We start from the raw sequence: 19,774 nt of genomic DNA, 5'->3' as shown, positions 1-19,774 counted from the left end.
TACAGGGCTTCGTTTTATTTTCCAACAATTTATATTCAGATTTTTTTTCCTTTTTTACATGTCTCACCTCAGAAGCGAGCGAGAGAGACAAATAATACAAAGCAACATAGAATTAAACTAAACCAAGAGAACAATTTAGACCAAAAAAATGCACACACACACACACACACACACACACACTCGCGCACGCACACAACACACACATACACATACACAAACAAACAGGCGTCAAATACACTGATCCTGTTTCTGGTCAAAGGCAACTGACTCCTGCTGCAGACTGCTCTGTCTCCGTGTATTTACACCAACAGTCCGCCCGTTAACGACTGCAGGAGAGGATGTCACGCCTGCTTTATCCATCAGCTCGGTGTGTGTTTCTCAATCCGTCAGGGTGAGATTTGGTTAGAAGAAAAAGTTCCCGTGAAGCTCCCTGGTTGTTCTGTGGTAAATGAACTGTGATCACATTTTATTTATTTATTTATTTAAATGTTTGTTTGTTTTCGTCGACACCGTGTGTGCCCGTCGATTAGTGAGTGTCCATCAGTGCCGCTGTCCCCTCGTCCTCAGTTGGACTTGGACCAGATCTTGCCGCTGCCGCGCAGCCTGGACAGAAAACAAATAAAAAACTCAGCTGGTGTTTTTTTTAATTTAAATAATTTGATGGCTTACATGTTTACTTTCTGCTTGCTCTACTGAAGCAACAAATTACTGATGCAACCTGGGTGCAAAAGTGTCTTTATGCTAAAATTCCCAACACCAGTATTTACAGTTTTGTTTTTTTTCGCAGTGGCACTGATCACAGTGGATTTTCTTCTTCTGCATATTTTGGCAAAGAGCAGATTTCTAATAATAACAGCTGCAGTATCAGTCCCATCTTTAAATAGCTTCATAAAGAAATGGTGTCAAAACTCGTTTTCATTCGAGGATTGAGGTTAAGCTATCATTAATTTGGATTTTAAAACACTGAGTGGATCTTCATTTGAATGATGTGTGGTGCTGAGTGATGGAAATTACAGGGCTCTATGCTTCGTCAAAATGTGACAGGCAGCCAGAAAATAATCACTGCTCTCTGTTCGGCAAGAACAACATAAACAGCAGCCAAGCAAAGCATCTCGGCCGGTCACTGGAGGGGGGAAATGGTTCTTTCAGGAAGGAAACACGCGGGGCGTTTGTATATCCACTGACATTTTACAATCCAGGACAGATGTGAAATTAGCCACTGGTAATTAGGCCGGATGGAAGCAGAACAGAAAGAGAGTTCCTGATAGCGGGGTTATGGTACCGCTGCAAAACACTAATGTGCATCTGATAATAAAGCTACTTCATGCAGACACACGCTCAGGCACAGACAAGCCACTTACAGCAGCAGCTGGCTTTTTACTGTTTATTAGAAAAATGGAAACACGGTGGTTCTCGGCTGAATTAACTTTTGCTCTCTACAAGAAACCCGGACTAATGGCTTTAATTTAGTGTTTGAAGTAGTCTTTATAGTTTCATGCTTATAAGTAGGGAAATACGTATTTATGAAGCACCTTTCAAAAATCACAGTTACAAAGTGCTTCAAAGAACAAAAGGAGGTGCAGCGATAAAACAAACCTAATGGAAAAAACCTCCATATGAAGCTTTTTGTTCCAATTTTGTGACTTGTAAAAATGAATTTCTTATTTGGAGGGGGGTGGGGGAAAAAGAACCTCAACAACAGAAACTTCATTTAAAAGCGTACCAACCAATTTGAATAAAATGCGTTCAATCTGTAAAATGTTTAGCCATGAAAACAATAAATGCAATTTCTATGCAAACTCCTGGTGGGTGCTTTTGTATAACAAAATAAATAAATACGAAAGCAGCTCACTCAAAATACTCTGCTGCCCGTTATGTGCAGCCACTAAAAACACAGCGGTACGCCACTCACCCTTTCACCTTTGAGCTCTTTTTGCCTGGTTGTCTCGGTTCCTGAGAGGAAGCGGGGTCTCGTGGCTCGGCGGGTTGGTCTGCGTCCTGATTGGAGGCGGCTCCAGCTGGAGCGGGGCCTGACGACGGAGACGCGGCGCTGGCCTTTAACGTCTTCTGTAGATTTGAGACCTGGTGGAGAAGTGAAGAGAGAGGGTAAAAACTGAAAATTAAAGGGACCAGCGTGGGTGTCCTCTTGTGTTAGTGACACCAGGAGGCCGTGTCAAAAATATTTAGAACAACTGGTAACGTAAAACTCTTGTGTCTGGGCTGCTGTTGGTCCTTCAGCCTGCTGTGGAGAAGACAGCAGTCATAACAGACAAAGAACTTCTTTGTAGTGAAGTGAAACTGAGTTAAAAATGATTAAGACGGTCCACTGCGGCTGCCGTCTGTGTGTCTCGTGCTGATTGTTTGGTCTTTGATATTTTTCCCATCTTCTTTCCCATTGCGCTGAACTCTGCTGTCACTCCCTTTCCTGTTCAAGCCAAACTTTCAACCAATCAGCATTCTACCTACATACAGCGTCACTGCTACATGTCTTTGTCGGCTGCATACCCAGAATGAAGAAAAGGATCTACACAAGTGGACAAACACACGTCAGGGAGCAGATCTTGTTTTTTTTGTGCATGTAAAAAGTTACAAAAACCAAACTCCACTCTAATTATCCTTTTATGGTCGCGTGCTGAATTTTGTAGGCTGGTGTACTGGCCGTGTTGGACACCAGAGTGTATGAACGTTTCTTTCTTTAGTGCCATTTCAATGATATATCAGTACAGGAGCTCAGAGATGGTCTGATTACAGAGTGGGAGATGCTGCAACAGCTTGAAAGCTTGCTTCCTACTTTAACTTTTTCTATTCCCATACCAGCACTGATGCTGAGAACATGCAAGTGACAACTGCAGTGAGTCAGGTGCACCTGAACCAAGAAGTGTCAACGATCACAGGACTGTGGTGACATCACAGTTGACGCACAAAAACAAATGCTTAATAACAGGTTTTTCTTCCTCAGAAAACATGTCGCTGAAAAGTCTCTTTTGTAGTTGAGGATTTTTTTCTTCCTGTTACTTATCTACATCACTGTGTAACACACGATGTGTAAAACAAAAAATGAACAACTGCCTCAGTCCCACATTACTCTAAAGGGCCATATACAAATGGATGTGATGGTGAGAGGTAATGGACGGTGAGTTCTTAGGCCTGACCAGGAGGTATCCCACCCCTCTCCTACGACAACACTCGACATCACTTTAAATGTGGGGAGAGGTTATCTGTGTCTTCTAAGGTAATGAAGAGCCAGTGGATGACTTCTGGAGGGAACAATCTGCATTTAGAAGCTTTAAAGTAGATTTTGTATCAAAGGAAACTTAAAAAAGCTTTTATGTTCCACTGATTGTAATAAGTTACCTTTAAATATCCGCTGCTTGCCATCTTTTCACTTCTTCAAACATGCTTTGCTTTGTCGCCTCAAACCAGATTACTTATGCTTTCAGTAATTCAATCAGTGTTCTTCATTTCTTCTTTTAGTGAGTGATTTATTGGATGATTTGTTTTCTATAAGGTTGCAATTTGTTTTCTTGTTTCTTCTTTTCTTTGTTGTGCTATTTTATTATGTTTTTTCTTCTTCACTTAAATATAAAATGTTACATCTCGAGCAGTTTAACCGCATGTAATAATTGTCAGCACAGTGCACGGCAAATGTGGCTAACACTGCAGTGTTGTTTACTTCTCCTGTTACTCTCTCTGCTTCCATAAACTGTATTTTAAAAGAGCCGAGTTCCCAATAAAGCAGTTCTCATTTACATACCTCTATTTTTCTCTTGTCAGACAACAGGACAAGCATGAAATAGTGACACAAACACGTCCCATTATACTGATGTTAAGCAGCCTTAACTGACAAGCCATTATCCGAGCTGCTGCACTGCTAAATCCTGATTTTATAACGACAATGATGTAACAAAACCACAATTCAGAAAAGTTAATGGCAATGTATAAGCTGTGATATTGTCCATATTTACATGTTAATCTCTCAGAGCAATGCATTTAGTTAATCTTATGAAAACACTGTGCACTGTGTTAACTTAAGCAGTCTGAGTCCACTCATGTGAACTGCAGGTAGAAGCAAGTTAAATTTAGGATGTTTTAAGACCTTTTCAAGAGAAAAAAAAGAGACCAAGCATGGAAAGAGAATACACATTCATTCATTTTTGGCACGTTATCCATGGTTGTCTGTCTCTATGTGTTGACCCTGTGACAGACATCCTGTGGCGACCTGTCCAGGTCGTTACTCGCCTCTTGCCCCGTGACAGCTGGGATAGGCTCCAGTGCCCCCGTAACCCTGATGGTGTCAGTGGGAATAGACATTATTCCCACTGCCACCGATACATACAGGGTGTATGAGAAAGAATTATCGTGATTTATTTATCGTATTGACGCATGCTGTGAGCCCAGAGGGGCAACACATCGAACACTTGTGAACATTGTTTAAGCTTTGTATGTAAAACTTATTAAACTAATTTTCCTATTGTTACATGAACTGTTTTCTATACATATAAGAACAGCCTCATATAAAGCAGCCACATCTAAATATGCATCAGTGCCAGAAACAGTGGTGTTGTCTTATCCATACTAACGTCAACACTTTCAAAGGTCATCTTATAGTTAAAGTACACTAAGAACACTTTCACTTTAAGAACACTTTGAGGGCTTGATGCAGCTTAACTCTTTGTGAGCAAACGAACGCTTGTAAAAGGGTACGTCTGTGCCAGGAGAGCGGCTCGCTGGCACGATGAAAGCGAGGAAATGTTGATTTGGTAAGTAATTCCTAATTGGGAAGACTGGCCAGGTTTCAGAGTATGGACAGATGTGAAAGGGGAGTGGCAAATGTCGCCCAGCGGGTCAACAGAAGGTCAAAAATTCCATCCCGGGCTCTTCCATTTCATCTGTTGAAGTGTCCTTGGGAAAGACACTGAAGCCCAGACTGCCACATACACTCAGATGATGTTTGTTATGATTAGAAAGCTCTCAAAGCCATAAAATAATCTGCTGCTTGAATGTAGTTTTAATGTAAAACTGCTTTGAGTGCTCAGATGGAGTAAAGAAGTACTATGTTATTATTGGTCCATTTACATGTGACACATGTACAGTTTGTTTAGTGAACATGTAAAACTAATCTAGTTACCCCCTATCAGTCTGCAAATATCTGTAAGTCTACATTAAAACAACAGTGAGGTACCTACATGAATACAAAAACATGTTTGTGTAGCTGTTCACACTGCCCATGAATGCCTTTGAAAGTCCCCTCTCACTTTTCCATGCAAATTTGCAGTGAAAAGTTTACGTGAGGCTTCGGCCCTTTTTCCACAGACAGGACTTTAACCTTGCTGAGCTGCTCTCTTGCCCGGAGAGGGAGTTTTGTACTAAGAAAGCTTTAACCTTGGAAGATGCCCACTTGATTTGTCAAGCTCGAGCTAGTTGGAGCAATCACACATCATCAGTGAATTTACTGTCTAAATCTGGCATGAATACTAATAATAGAGGGGTGTGTCAGTGCCTGTGTGACTGACAGCATCTGGCAGGCTGCCTGAGTGTTGATGAAGGGAACATGAGAAAAGTAAACAAACTTGCACCGTGGCTTCATGTCAGTCAATTTAATGCAAATCTCGAAAAAATGTAAAATAAAAATGCATTCATTATCTTTTCTATTTTTTAACCACACCAAGCAATTCACAGAGCTGCGCTAACAGAGAATAAAAATGAAGTTTAACATCAGCTGGACATTTAAGGGACTGCAAGTTTTTACTGACACAAAGTGCATTAGAAAATAAATCACTTTAAATGGCCGTTATGAAATTGTTAATCGCATTCCCACTGATTACAGACTGATTATAGAAACGAGGTTGCAAATAACAAAATATGGAGTCAGGGTGAAACTAGAATATCACAAATGGCTGGGAGGGAAAAAAGGGGAGATAGTAGCCAGGGAAGAGTCACATTTATGGAATTTCTAAGCGGAAAAGAGACAGAACTGAGGACTGAAGGGAGGAAGGACTTACTTCTGTTTCCACTTGGACTTTGACCTTTAGCTGGCTCTCTCTGTATTGGTTTGCCCTCGAGACTTGCTCCTCAATACCACACAGAACTGCCTCACAACCTGCACACCTGAGAGAAAACAAAAGCACGGAGTAAGAAAAACAGATAATTGAGACATAAATCTAAAGTGTGTCCACAGACACTTAGAGGTGATACTGACCACTCCTGCAGCGTGTTGATTATGTTTGGCAGCTCATTAGGGCCGAGGTCGCGACCCACGCTGCAGTCTACCTCCACCTGCTGGTTCCTCTGATCCAGTTTCCCCTGGATGATGTCGCAGTAAACAGCTTCAATCAGCAGGTCCTCGAGTTCCCGCACGTTCTTCAGATCGAGCTGTTGCAGGAGCAGCGAGTACGGCAGGCACTGAGGGGAAAATAAAGAGAAGAGGAAAGTGTAGGTAAGCAGGCAGCTAATTTGATTCCACTTCAATGCTCTGATGGAAAATGACTAAAAAAATGTTACAGTGAAAACGCTCATTTGTGTAAATGTCACTGCCAGAGGAAGATGAAAGGAGCTCAAAACTTTACAATCCTTCGTTGGGCAATTAGTGAGTTTAAACCCACATGTAGGGAGAGCGGTGACACATTAAGGAGAAAAACAAGGGGGCAGGAGTGAAAGGAGGGATGTTAACGGACACAGAGATTAAGTTAGAGGAGGAAGAAAAAAAAAAGACAGCACTGGTGAGAATAATGAATCTATTATTTATCAGGAGCAGAGAAAGAAAAGGGCACAAGGAGAGGTGCAGGACAGTGGAGAGATGCTGTAACAAACCACATAAGATGAATACTTTATCGTGGACATGGAGTGCTGGCACTGAAATTTCAAATGACACGAAGGGTACAAGTTGTGCTGGTAACTTTTCTTGAGAAATTAAGAGACTCGTCTGTTGTTTTCCTCCAAATTTAGCTGATATATTTACAGCCACAAGCTTAGGATCACAGCCAACCTCACACGAGTGTTAAAAAGAAAAAGAGAAAAAAATCTGATTATGAGCCCGAAGAAAATAGCAAAGCCATCTAAAAGCAGAATTGCCCACATATCATTTATATCAGGGCTTGCTTTATGACGCCTGCAGCAAATTTATTTTCTATGCTTGAGACAAAGAAAACAAGAATCAATACAACACCACAGCTCATCTGCACTTTTATGTAAAACCTGGACGAGAGAATAATGGACCTGTACCTTGAGATTGGAAGCCAAGCTGATGATTGACAGATGACGGAGTTTGTTTCTCTGTGGCGGGGTCAGCTCGGGAAGTGAGGCTGCTCTCTCTACAGCAGCAGACGAAAATAATAATACACAAAAAAACAAATAGAAACACAATGGGAAACATTTACCAGAACAGTGTGTAAGTGTTACTTTACAGAGGGTCAAACAGTCACACATAATAGAGGCAAAACTTATTACTCTGAAGTGTAATGTTACACAGCGAGGTGCAGGTGAGTGTGGAGCTGTTTAAGCAGTCAGAGAAGTCCATTTCCTGCAACTGTGCCTCCTGCTGACTCGCTACCCTGGTGACAGGACTCACGCCCCCTGAGACGGCAGCTCTGACAGCTCCTCTAAGGGATCCCCTACACAGCTCTATGAAAGTAAATGTGCTCCCTGACGGCAAGTCTCAAAAGGGAGAGAACAATAAAGCAGGCTACAATCTTTTTCCAGGCTATTGGTTGATCTTCAGTACAAAATTAGTCATAATTAGGATTCCATTTCTACTTGAAGCTTCCTGGTGTATTACGCAGAAAGCAATTTAAGTTGGAAAAGATTTGTTTACAGTCTGTTTGTGACACAGACAGTCATCAGTCTAAATAGGCTGAGGTACTCCAGCAATTTTTATCCATGAACCACCTGCCTGCAGCATTTCAGGTGAGGGTGTTTAAAGCCTCTGTGTCAAGGTGCCTGCCTTGAAGCAAAGAAATACGGCTCATAATAAAAGAGTTGCAGGGCCACCCTATTACTTATTTACATTGTGCTGCCGCTGCAATACCTTTGTAGTCGCAGTAGGTTCCATAGGCAAAGAGGTTCAGGAGCTGGTACACTGGTGCATGAGGACCGTTCTCCAGCTGCGGTTTGGAGAGAAGATGAAAGAGAAAATGATGTGCCAGAATATTGTAAGTAATGAGACTCTCTACATAAGAGCTATGCAACGGCATTTTATCCATGGACAGAACAGAGGTGTTTCTGTGAGTCAGTAAAAAAGAAAGAAACACAACAAAAAGACCTGACTGGTATACTCAAATGTGTTAGGACTATTCTGCATTCATACCAGGCTCCAAAATCCATCTCTGGTGATCTGTGGGTCATTCCATCTCAGTTTATCACAAAAAAAAAAAAAGAACTTCCCACATGACAGTTTCACAGTTTTGCCTGAAAAAATAAAGTAAAGATGGACTATTTAGGAGGAATTATGCTGAATTTCAGCTCCCTATTGAAATTAATTTTTGCAGAAAACATACTTTAAGATATAAAAGGTTTTAGATGTTTTATAGCATAATTTTTGAGTGGCAACTTTAAAATTCTAGAAAATTACTTGAGCTGTATCCTTCAAATATTTCAAGGTAAATATCTGGTGCTGTCTCTCTGACTCTCAGGAGTGTAGCTCAGGTTAACAAAGAATGATGGATGTTTGAAGCATCATAAATATTTGGATGTCTAATCTCTTTCAATTTGGAGTCCTGAAGAAACTGCAAGTTCACGTAGGGATAGCTTCTTTTTTTTTTTTTTTTTTGTCTGTTCCATTTGGTTCTTTAGCCGTCAGAATTGTTGTCTGAAGACCAACAAGGATACCAAATGGATTTATTTTGCCAAATGGATCATCATGGCATTGCCGTATTGGTCCATTTGATCAACTTTTGTTGTTATTATTTATTTTATTTTCAGTAGTTACAGATGAGACAGACATGATTGGGGGATAGGAAAGGGAGAAAGAAAGAGAGGAAGGAAAAGAAAAACAGAAGGGAAGAGGGACAGTGAGAAAGGGCACTTACAAGGTAGGGATAGCTTCTCATATACAAGACATAAAATATTCTTTAAATCAGTCCAGATCAGCTGAATGGTTTCACTGATATTCAAGCTTCAATATGGAAAACAAAAACACATTTTCATTCAACTTCATTGTGATATTCCCCAGGCATGACCCCATGTACCAAATCTAAATTACCTTTTTTTGAAAGAGGACATTTCTGCTAATAACATATCAAAATTTACGAGAGTGTTTTCTCTCACTGTCCCAGTATGAATTTTGAAATACTCATATTTATGTATGGCAGTTGAGGATTATAATAAATTCAAATATTTCTAAAATTTACTGGATCTAAGACAAAGGGCCTAAATTTCACCCGCTGCCTTTCATTTTTAATAACCGAGATAAAATTTGAGAGATTGTCCTTATCAGATTATTGTCTACAGAGATACTGGGGCTTCAAAAGTGCATTTTAACATTCTTATTTAAGTATTTCCGAAATATAATTTTCAATCACTTGATCATAAATTCTCAGTCATTCAGCTAATGACATTTTTTTTCAAAGAAATTATAAATACTACACCAACAGCATTTAATTCATTTGAAGAAATATAATACAACACCACATGCATTCACATGCATGAATTCTGTTACCTGTAAAGCTTGCATCATCAACGTTAATGAAACAAGTTATCTTCAACAGCAGAATGTAACTAAAAGTTGAATTCCTTCATGTAAGTCTCTGCCTTTTTATGTCGTCCTCCTTAATTACATATCTGCATCCAGTGTACCAGGAACTCCTGCCTGTAATCATGTGCTTATGGTACTGAGCACACATCCTCTCTTCTTGGCTAGAAAAAAAAAAAAACTTCCTGCTGGGCCCTGAAGGTGCATAAATTAAATTAAAACATGTTGCTCGGCTTCTGAAACAATCTTTGGCTCCCGTACATAAATTTAAGAGTGTCAAAAAAAAAAGAAAACACCTCATACTGAGAAAATGAGACAGAACACCATCACAAATTTTGATATATTATTAACAGAAACCTTCTCTTTCTAAAAAAGGTAATTTGGATTTTGGTACATGGAGGCATACCTGGGGAATGTCACACTGAAGTTGGATGAAAACGTGTTTTTTTTCCCTCCACCTATATTCAAGCTTGAACATCATTGAAACCATTCACCCGATCTTTTAAAGAATATTATATGCCTTGTGTATGAGAAGCTATAAACAAATTATCAGCCCTCTACTCTCCCCTTCCAGAATTTGTAGTTTCTACAAGCCTTCAAATCTGCTGTCAGAGATTAGACATCCAAGTATTTATAACACTTCAAGCAGGCATCATTCTATGTTAATTTAAGCTACACCCCCAACAGTCCATATTAATATTGTCATGGTACCAGATATTTACTCTGAAAAATCTAGCTCAAGTAATTTTCTAGATAAATGAACTCTAAAATATCCCCTCAAAAAAAAGATGCCAGAAAAACGTCTGACAGCAGGGACCTGAAATTTAGCATAATTCCTATTAAGAGACTATCTTTGCCCTGGCAAATCTGAGATGGTCAGGTGGGAGGCATATGATGAACTGACACAGAATGACCCCCGTCTAATATTTCCTGGTCCTTAACATTTAAATAGTAATCACATCCATCCATTTCCTCACCAGGGTTTTTTCTTGGCTCAGAGTTGGCCTTAGGCGGGTGACTACACACAGCATGATAAGGAAGATCGCCTGGAACAGTTACCTTATACCTTATGTGGCCATTTAATAAACAAACGTGTCATTTATATTTTAATTAATAAAAACCTGGCTAAAAACATGCATGTTAAACAGTCCGGTACTAACATAGTGCTTTTCTACTAAATCTGATCACTCTTTGCTACTCCAAGCCTCCTCCACCCGAAACACACACATTCATACAAGTGCTTTCATCGTTCACACACTTACACTCTGATGGATGAGGGCAACTCTGCAGTCAGTTTCTTGCCCAAGGATACTTTGACAGGCAGGTTAAAGGAGACAGGGATCGAACCACTAGCAATTAGCAGACAACCTGCTCTACCTCCTGATGCACAGCTTCCCCATGGTTTAAAAAAATAATTTTAATATAACTTAAAAAAAAAAAAAAGAAAGAGGGCAAGTGAAATTCTTCTTTGCTAATGTCCAGCTGCTCTATTGCAGAAATCCTATTCCATTTCAAACCATTTTCCCTGTCCTTATAAATAACTGGAGGCCATCTATTACATTTAACAGAAATTATAGGGGGGAAAGGAATGACCGCAGTGGCCCTTCATCTGACTTCTGTAATTGCCTACGTTGATTTGAGTGTTGTGCATGTCTGGAAAGTAGCTAAGAGGAAAGGAAAATATTCACTGCTGTTAAAAATACAAATATTGTCTGATGAAAAGAGAACACTTGTCTTTGTCCTGCCAGAGGAAAATCACAATAGAACTGAATAAACTCACACAGGATGTTTGGAATAGATTATTGTGTAAATAGATGCACAGTTAGAAAACAGTGAGGGAAAAAACACAGAGGTAAATATTTGTGTAGGCTGTTGTATTGTTGCTCTTCTGTCTAAACTGACTCCAAACTGACATTTTTAATTTCCTGCGGTATTTATCACTTTGTCTGAACTGTTCAGAAATCTCAACTTTAGCTTTTTTCTCTTGTCTTTTTACTGCAATCTGTTAGTTAAAATGTCCTCTGCTATATTTCTTTAGGACTGCTTGTCTTCTTTTTTTTCCCACCTTGGTATGGTTCTTTATTAAATAAGGACAAATGCAATTTATCTGTTTAGCTCCTAAAAAAGGGTCTCAAATCCTTAGCAAATATTCCCACTGGTCTGGCTTTTTCTCCATCCTTTTCATGGCTTAACTTAAGTAATGGATGAATGTTTCTGCTAAATCACACTCTCCTTTAAAAGCAGCATTTCGCTTCAAAAACAGGGTATTAGCTGTGTGTGTGTAACGTGTTATCCTGCAGTTGATGGTGCCTTCAGGAGCTCGATGCTTATTATGTGTTGTTGTGTTGATCGGAGGGTGAGTTCTGATTTCAGTCACTGGAACATAACTGTGGTGTTTTTCCACTTGCACGGATGGCAAATGTGATTCAGTTTGTAAACACTTGCAATCATACTACACACAAGCTGTGCAGCCACTGGTTTGGCTGATCAGCTTCTTCTTGTATTCATTAAAGGACATTTTTGTAATTTCCCTCTGCAGTTTTTAACTTAAACTTTCACCACCAGGGGGCAGCATTAAGACAGGAAGGTCTGCCATTTACCTGGGCACAACTGTAAATAAGACTGTGCTTAATCACTTTCCTGGTTAAGTGATTAAGCTTAAAGGTTATAGTGACTTACTGCATAATCTTGTGGGACCAGCTTGGCTCTAGTTCATCTTCAGTTTATATATCTTCAGGAAACTGACTTGTTAAGTCTGACATCATTATCACTTCAGGATCCAAAAGCTCCTTCAGATCCAAAAAGCAAACAAGCACCGAGGCACCACTGAGGTAAAAATGGTGCAAATTCTTTCAGCTCCAATAAAATTATCAGTGTGGTTGTTCTCTGTGGTGCTGTTGGTAGCTTTAGTTAGTTTTGGAAGAATTTATTGATGGTGTATTTAAACACAAGACTTCATTTAAAAAATCCTTTAAAACTAGTAAGTTTAACTAATAATGATTTTCATTCATGCCAGGACTGACAATATCCCAAAGGGCAGAGTGTGTGGATAAAGCGTGAGGAAAGTGCATTTACCTCTCTGACATTAGGCAGCTCCAAGATGTCAGAGAAAACATAGAGGCCTGGGGTCTCCAGCAGAGAGCTGACAGCCTGGGCCAGTGCTGAGCCTGACAGAGACAGGAGCTGCTCCACCTCCATCTGATGCCGGGAGGACACAGGTACCAGAAACACAGTTAGCAGGTTAGACGAGACAAGAGTACTACAGAGACAAGGATGAGCTGCAGAGCAATCACGATAAGAATCAAAGAGATATCCTCTCTTATTGCCTTAGCTCTGCCACTTTATTAAAGCCCTCTGGGGACATCATATCAAAATCTTTGAAAAACACAAGAACAAGAACCACAATGGTCTATTAATGAAGCCTCAGACCCCACAGCATCTGTGTGTAATGCCATGCCCTTGTCAAACCTTCCAGCCACTCATCACTTGTTGAAAAGATATCTATATAAATGAACAATACTCACTCTAATTTAATGTCCAACAGCCAAGGGCTCTTGACCAAAGCACTTAACCCTCAAACTACCTGGAGAGCTCCTCAGATACTGAAAGAGCAGCTTAACTGGGCAGTACCAAAGCAGGCAACAAGTGAAACGAATGTGAAGCAGGGCATGTATATTCATCAGCCCACTCCCTCAATAGAAATACGATGCAAATGCACTTTGGGCTGAAGGCAGCACCAGAATAATTACCTAAGTACTGACATGAATCTATCTGCGCCTCAAGCAGACACTTAAAATCTGGAAAGAAAACAAACAACCTAATAAACATCCAGGACCATTCCCCGATCTAACCCGTCATATTTAATGTTGTCTTTACACTCTCTTGTTATAAAAATCTAAATGATAGCACAGCTGTATGCCAGTTTGATCCCACTTCCTCCTGATTCAAATGAGCCTCAACTGAGCAACTGATGGGATATTTTAAGATCTTAATCCCAGTAGACACATCCTGGGACACAAGGGAAGTTGGTATTACAGATGCATGATTAAATTATTGCAGTTGCATCATACTGGCATCATTACCTTAGGCCACTTCCTAAAATTTATGCAACAGTGTCTGGATACCCATTGTGGTGCTAATACTACTCTGCCTGCTTCTGCTGATGGCACCAATATAGTATCTTATCCCCATAAATTGGACACATTTAGATGCACATTTTCTGTATGTCGCCCCATCGCATCACCATTGAGGAGGTCCAAAGTGCACATTCCCAGATGAGCTGAAAAGGTGAGTGGACATGCGATTCAATCAAACAAGTTAACCTACACCGTGCTTTAGAAACACCGCCTCTCGTACTTTCAGGGCTTTCTAAAAGTCAAATCAAGCTCGAAGTGTGAGGCTGAACTAGATCCATCTGTATACCTCAACTGAATTTAAAAGATGGCCAAAACCTGCATATCAGTGAGAGGTGGTATGAAGAATTTGTTGATCTGCTCAATATGAGAGATGTAGCTGTCCAGACACAAGATACTGTGATATAATAAACATGAATAAAACAGAAAAAACCCCACTGTCATTCATGAATAAATTTAAACGGACAGACAGCTGCAAATTAAGATATGTGGTTTTAACAAAGACTTTAGGTAATGCCTGTATTATTCTTTTTAACAACTTATCCTTAATTTTGCCTATTCATTTACTTTAATTGTGTATTAATGTTAATACAATGTCCCTGTCCTACCATATTCAGGCATTACAAGTCCTACTCAAAACATTCAGTTCTTTATATTGTTATTGCTGAGAGGAGCTCTATATTTGCACAGCTAGAAAATCAAAGTGACTAAGACAGTTTATTAAATAATAAAAAGTCTATACTGCAACCAGAAGAAATACAAAATTGAATTTTGGAGCTGCAAGCTTCCACTGTTTTCTAATACCCCAAACTCACTAAACAGCTCCCTGTGCTATAGACTTTGCATCTCAACCAAGACACATGCTGAAGGTCACTGCAAACCACTGCTAAGGCTTGAGTTTTTGTTTTGACACTTCACATAGTCAGCTTCTTATTAAATTCTGAGGCAAACTGAGCCATAAAAACACAGAGGTTACAGCCTGTGCAAATACTAAAAACCTAAAACAAAGAACAGAAACTTAAATCATTTTAAAGCTACTTAAAGGAAAATAACTGATGAGATGTTTGGTTCTAGATTAACTAAGACCATATGGACAGAGGACAGAAATTATCACGATGTGACAGTAAAGTTGCTTGTTTTGGTTAGGCGGGGTTTGTGTCCTCTTTACCTTTCTGCAGGCAACTTTGGGAGCTGCATATGTTTTATGTTTGACTGCTGTCTAGACCAGGGTCACTGCATATAAACACATTGATTTGTGTCATTTTAACAGCATTTTTGAGCCCTCATAATCTCTTAAGTACAGGAGGAGCTGTAGCATGAAATTTTCTGGGCTGGAAAACAAATTTAACATCGAGTGAAGAACTGCAACCAAATTAACTTTACACCCACTCCAAGTGTCACCATCTAAGGCTAAAATCAATTTTTTGTTAAGCACAGTTTTTTCTGTAACCAACTTTGAGGATCATCATGGGATATATCACTGTTCAAATAACTAAACTGCATCAATGTAATGTCTATCACATAGAATAACAGAAACAAGCACTGGTACCCAGAAAAAAACTTCAGGAAGTGCATTTTGGATAAACTCTCAAGGGTTATACCACTGTGTAAGGCATCTGGCTGGTGAAAACAAGCTATGAAAGCTATCCTATATACCTACATTTTGGTACCAGATTCATTTTTAGATGCTACTCAAACTATATGCTTTATGTCAGTGCAAATTTTCACCCACTGAGGGCTTGAAAAAAGACTTTTTCATAGTGTGAAGGTAAATTTAGCATAGGTTCTTAGAATATTGAATGGTCATTAATAAAAAAGAATCTGTTTATTCGGAGAGGCTCAGGTGGGAGCCACTCACTGAATTTATCGTTGAATGACCCACCAACCTGATTAGCATGTTTGCTGTTTCTCAATGCTAATGTTTTCTTTCTACCCTTTCCCCAACCAGTAGAGACAGATGGCAGCCCTCACTGAACCAGTCTGGTTCTCTCTGAGGTTTCTTCCTGCTAATAAGACCGGTTTTCCACCCCCTACTGTGCTTGCTCAAATGAAAATTGTTGTGCTTTACTTTAAGCTACCGTATTTTCCGCACTATAAGGCGCACTTAAAATCCTTTAATTTTCTCAAAAATTGACAGTACGCCTTATGTATGAATTCTGGTTGTGCTTACTGACCTCGAACCGATTTTATGTGGTACACAGCGCTCAAAAATCTGTCAAACAATGTTTTAGTACGACTTAAGCTACGAAGCCGCACAGCTTGATGGATTGTTGGAGCATTATGGCTACCATAGTCAGGAACCTCGCGGAGTAATCTGGGTACAAAACTCCGTCCGCATCAGGTCCCAAAGTCAAACGAACACTGCAGCATCACTGAGAGTTAAAAACTGTCTAAATTCTTTCCTCTGTAATAAAATGATCAGTGTCGCTGCTTTACCGGGTGTAACAGTTAAGTTTAACATCCAGGCATCCATGAAAACAGAATTTATTACATTTAACGGAGTTAGAAGTTGTCAGGAAGTTAGCTCGCTAGTTTCCACCTAAACAAGATATACCATGTTCTGACAGAGAGATTTCTGAAAAAAATAAAATGTACAGCTCTGCTATCACTTCCAACATAAATGAAGACAGAAAACTAAACAGCAGTGACGTTTGTAGCGTTACTGAAGTTGGGCTAGCTGGTATATAATGATGTGCTACATGATCGCTAGCAGCACAGCTATGCTAGCATAACATAAACAGTGAAGCTAAAGGATGAATGCTAACGCTTGTTTCGCTTAATGCGCCTTATAATCCGGTGCGCCTTATGTATGGAAACAGACCCGTTCATCGACAGTGCACCTTATAATCCAGTGCGCCTTATGGTCCGAAAAATATGGTAGTCACTATTCTGAAATCCCCTGAGATTACTTGTGTTATAATTTTGTAGCATTTTAAGTATCACCTACGTATCAAATCTGTGAGAGTTAAAACATTAGTAGACTATTTAGAAGTAAGGCCATAACTATTAGTCTGTCAATTGGCTTCATTTGCTCGGAATATGAAAATTAAGGATTAACCAACTGTGGAATTATGGGCCCATATTGGTGCTAATTATCATTATTATCTCATTTTGAATTTGATAGTAGCAAAACATATCAAAAAAGTTCTTCTTTTTCATAGTGTTCCAAATGTTTTCAGTCAGCAAAAGAGCTGGATTGCAGGCAGTCCAGTTCAGCACCCGGACTCTTCTACTACAAAGTCACGCTGTTTTCATAGCAGCAGTAGGCAGTTTCACATTGTCTTACTGATTTATGGAAGGACTTTTTTGAAGAAAAAAAAAAAGCCAGATAATCCCTCTCCTCTTTAGTCAAGAGGATACAGTGTCCACGTTTTGCAAAAAGAATTTCAAATTTCAATTCATATGACCTCAGAACAGTTTTCTATTTGCCTCAGTCCCTTTTAAATGAGCTGTGACCCAGAGAAGATGAGGTTTCTGGATCATGTTCACATATGGATTATTATTTGCATGATAGAGCTTTAATCTGCATTTGTGGATGTGATGTTGAAGTGTGTTAAAAGACAGTAATATCAACAAGTGTTCCTGAACCCATGCAGTGATTTTCAGAATAACAGAATCCTGTCTGTTTTTAATGCAGTGTTGCTTGAGGGGCTGAATGGCACTGGCATCCAATAGTGATTATCGACATTGTCCCTTGAGCACTTTGAATCATTTAATATTGTTGTGGACTGCAGATGATGAGATACTCAAAGTCTTAACAACTTTTTTATTGAGGTACATTACTCCAAAACTATTCTCCAATTTGTAGATGCAGTTTTTGTTTTTTGGCAACAGATCATGTTACTGACTTTTTGCCAATTAATCCAATTAGTTACAAAATGTTCCTCCATCTGTTTCTTCTTCATTCCACTTACTTTTTTAACCTTTAATTGCTCCCAAGCCAAATTTATGGAAACATGTTTCTGACATGAAATTCAAAACGAGCGAATATTTTTCATAAAACAGTGTCTCCATGTGAATAAAATCTGGGTTTGTGAGATTTGAAAATCATTCCATTCTGTTTTTAGTCACATTTTACACAATGTTGGAATTGGGTTTGTGCTTGCCAATACACTGATATTCCCTTAATAAGGCTAATACTAGCGCTTACTAATATTCACTTCATGTTTATCAGTGTACCCTTGAGAAATTGTCTTTCACACTCTACCAGAGATAAGGGTGACACCTTCAAATAGCTTGTTTAGTCAAACGAGCAGTGTACCACACAAATTATATTTAAAGTGTTATAAATACCTCTGGGAACTAAACCATTTTTGTCATGTTTGTTTTATGGATATATTTAAATTGACTGTTCTGCATGAAAAAGGAGTACAAATACATTTTAGCACTAATTGACATTCATAAATAAGAGCCTTCTTTGCTGACAGTTTTCTTTCAAAGTCACAAATGAATCTGCAACTTTTCAGGTCATTAATACAATACTGTTTGAATCAACTTGTGTGCATAAAGTTTGCATTTAAATATGCAACTACTTCAAGCAAAGTTCCTTCAGCACTTGGAAGCCACCTTGAAACCTATCCGTGCGTATATTTCCAAGCATCATCTATAATTATCTGTAATTTAATTGTTCAGCAGCACAAAAGCTGCATCTACAGAGCAAGCAGTCAAACCTGACTATAACTGCTTAAAAGAAATTGCAGACTTTGCCCAGAAATTGGGTCTTTAAAAAATTATTGTTTCCTTGCTTGAAGTTTTACTTCTATCACCATGTTTATTTTTGTTAAATTCTTTGTTAAAATTAAATTAATATCCGTCTTTCAAGTCTAAAGCAGTAAACAGAAACGTCTCTGTCATTCTGAACTGATTCAAGACCTCAATTTTAAACTTGTTAATATTAAATAACAATAACAACAACAACAACAATAATAATAATAATGATCTATTTATTCAAACAGAAATCAACTAAAACATAAAGTGGCGCTTACAAAAACTTAAAGGGTCATGTGTTGTCCTGAAGTAAGTAGTTAAATTCAGGGTGCACTGATATTAAGCTTATACGCTTATCCGGGGCGAAACATCAAATCAGCTGTCAGATAAAGTGCTAAAGATACACATTATAACTGTAGTTTTGGGTAGCTGCCCGACTTTAAGCTCACTGTTTACGTAAACATTACCTATTATTCAAGCTCAATGTGTCATGCTAGCTCGGCTGCTAGCGGCTAACTAGCAGCCGACAGGCTTCATCTAACCGCTGACTTCAGGCCTCAGTCCATTTTAAGGCTTCATATTGACTTCAAACATGCCACCATCGTATTCAGCTAGCCAATAAACTACATATGCATTGAAATATTAAAACAAAAATGGTAAAACGCGGATTAGCGTGTTAAAATTTACCTTGTTGTGTTGGTTTCTGGCAGACAGCTTTCCTTTCGAGTGCTCAGTTCCGCTACAACAAAGTGACGTAATCCGTGATTGGACACTAGCTCAAAGCAGGCGGGACAAAGGCAGCTGTCAATCACGATTTGTTGCAGCGGATTAGAGAGGAGAGCACCACTTAGCGGCGACTGGGTATACTTCACGCAAATGTTAGCGGACTGTACCGAGTGTCAATGTTCTCATGAACAGCAGCATTTCAGAGGGAAACTCTAGACAAGCATGATATCTTTATCTTCTTATTTTGGCTGCTCCCTTTAGGGATCGCTACAGTGGATCATCTGCTAGCTCCTAGCATCCTCCTATGTTACACCAATCCTCTGCATGTCCTCCTTAAACAACATCTGAACCTACGCTGTGGTTTGGTTCTTTCCTTTAACATATTTCCTTAGGAATTAATAAAGTATTCTGATTCTGAATCCTCCTGCCTGGATGCTTGATATTCAACATTTTCTCAGTGATATATCCACACGCCCTCCTCTGCAAATAAACCAAACCATCTCAGCTCTCTTACATACCCTCT

At 39.3% G+C, this 19,774-nt stretch overlaps 1 protein-coding gene across 2 annotated transcripts; it reads right to left on the bottom strand.

Moving 5' to 3' along the window:
* Positions 1–19,311, bottom strand: cops7a (COP9 constitutive photomorphogenic homolog subunit 7A). Of its 2 annotated transcripts, none has more exons than XM_063487824.1 (8): positions 19,213–19,311; positions 12,761–12,883; positions 8,024–8,099; positions 7,222–7,310; positions 6,200–6,402; positions 6,003–6,108; positions 1,913–2,082; positions 1–603 (listed from the first exon to the last, which is right to left on the bottom strand). In XM_063487824.1, exons 2-8 carry the CDS (start codon positions 12,881–12,883, stop codon positions 564–566), a joined length of 807 nt encoding a protein of 268 aa, XP_063343894.1. In that variant the 5' UTR covers positions 19,213–19,311; the 3' UTR covers positions 1–563. The 2 variants fall into 2 exon arrangements, with proteins under 2 accessions (XP_063343894.1, XP_063343893.1); XM_063487823.1 differs by having other exon boundaries at positions 1,921–2,082.
* Between the last annotated feature and the right edge of the window lie 463 nt (positions 19,312–19,774).

This window comes from Pelmatolapia mariae, linkage group LG10_11 (assembly GCF_036321145.2).
Source record: "Pelmatolapia mariae isolate MD_Pm_ZW linkage group LG10_11, Pm_UMD_F_2, whole genome shotgun sequence".
Classification (NCBI taxonomy): Eukaryota; Metazoa; Chordata; class Actinopteri; order Cichliformes; family Cichlidae; genus Pelmatolapia; species Pelmatolapia mariae.
This window is presented reverse-complemented; position numbering and strand designations above follow the sequence as displayed.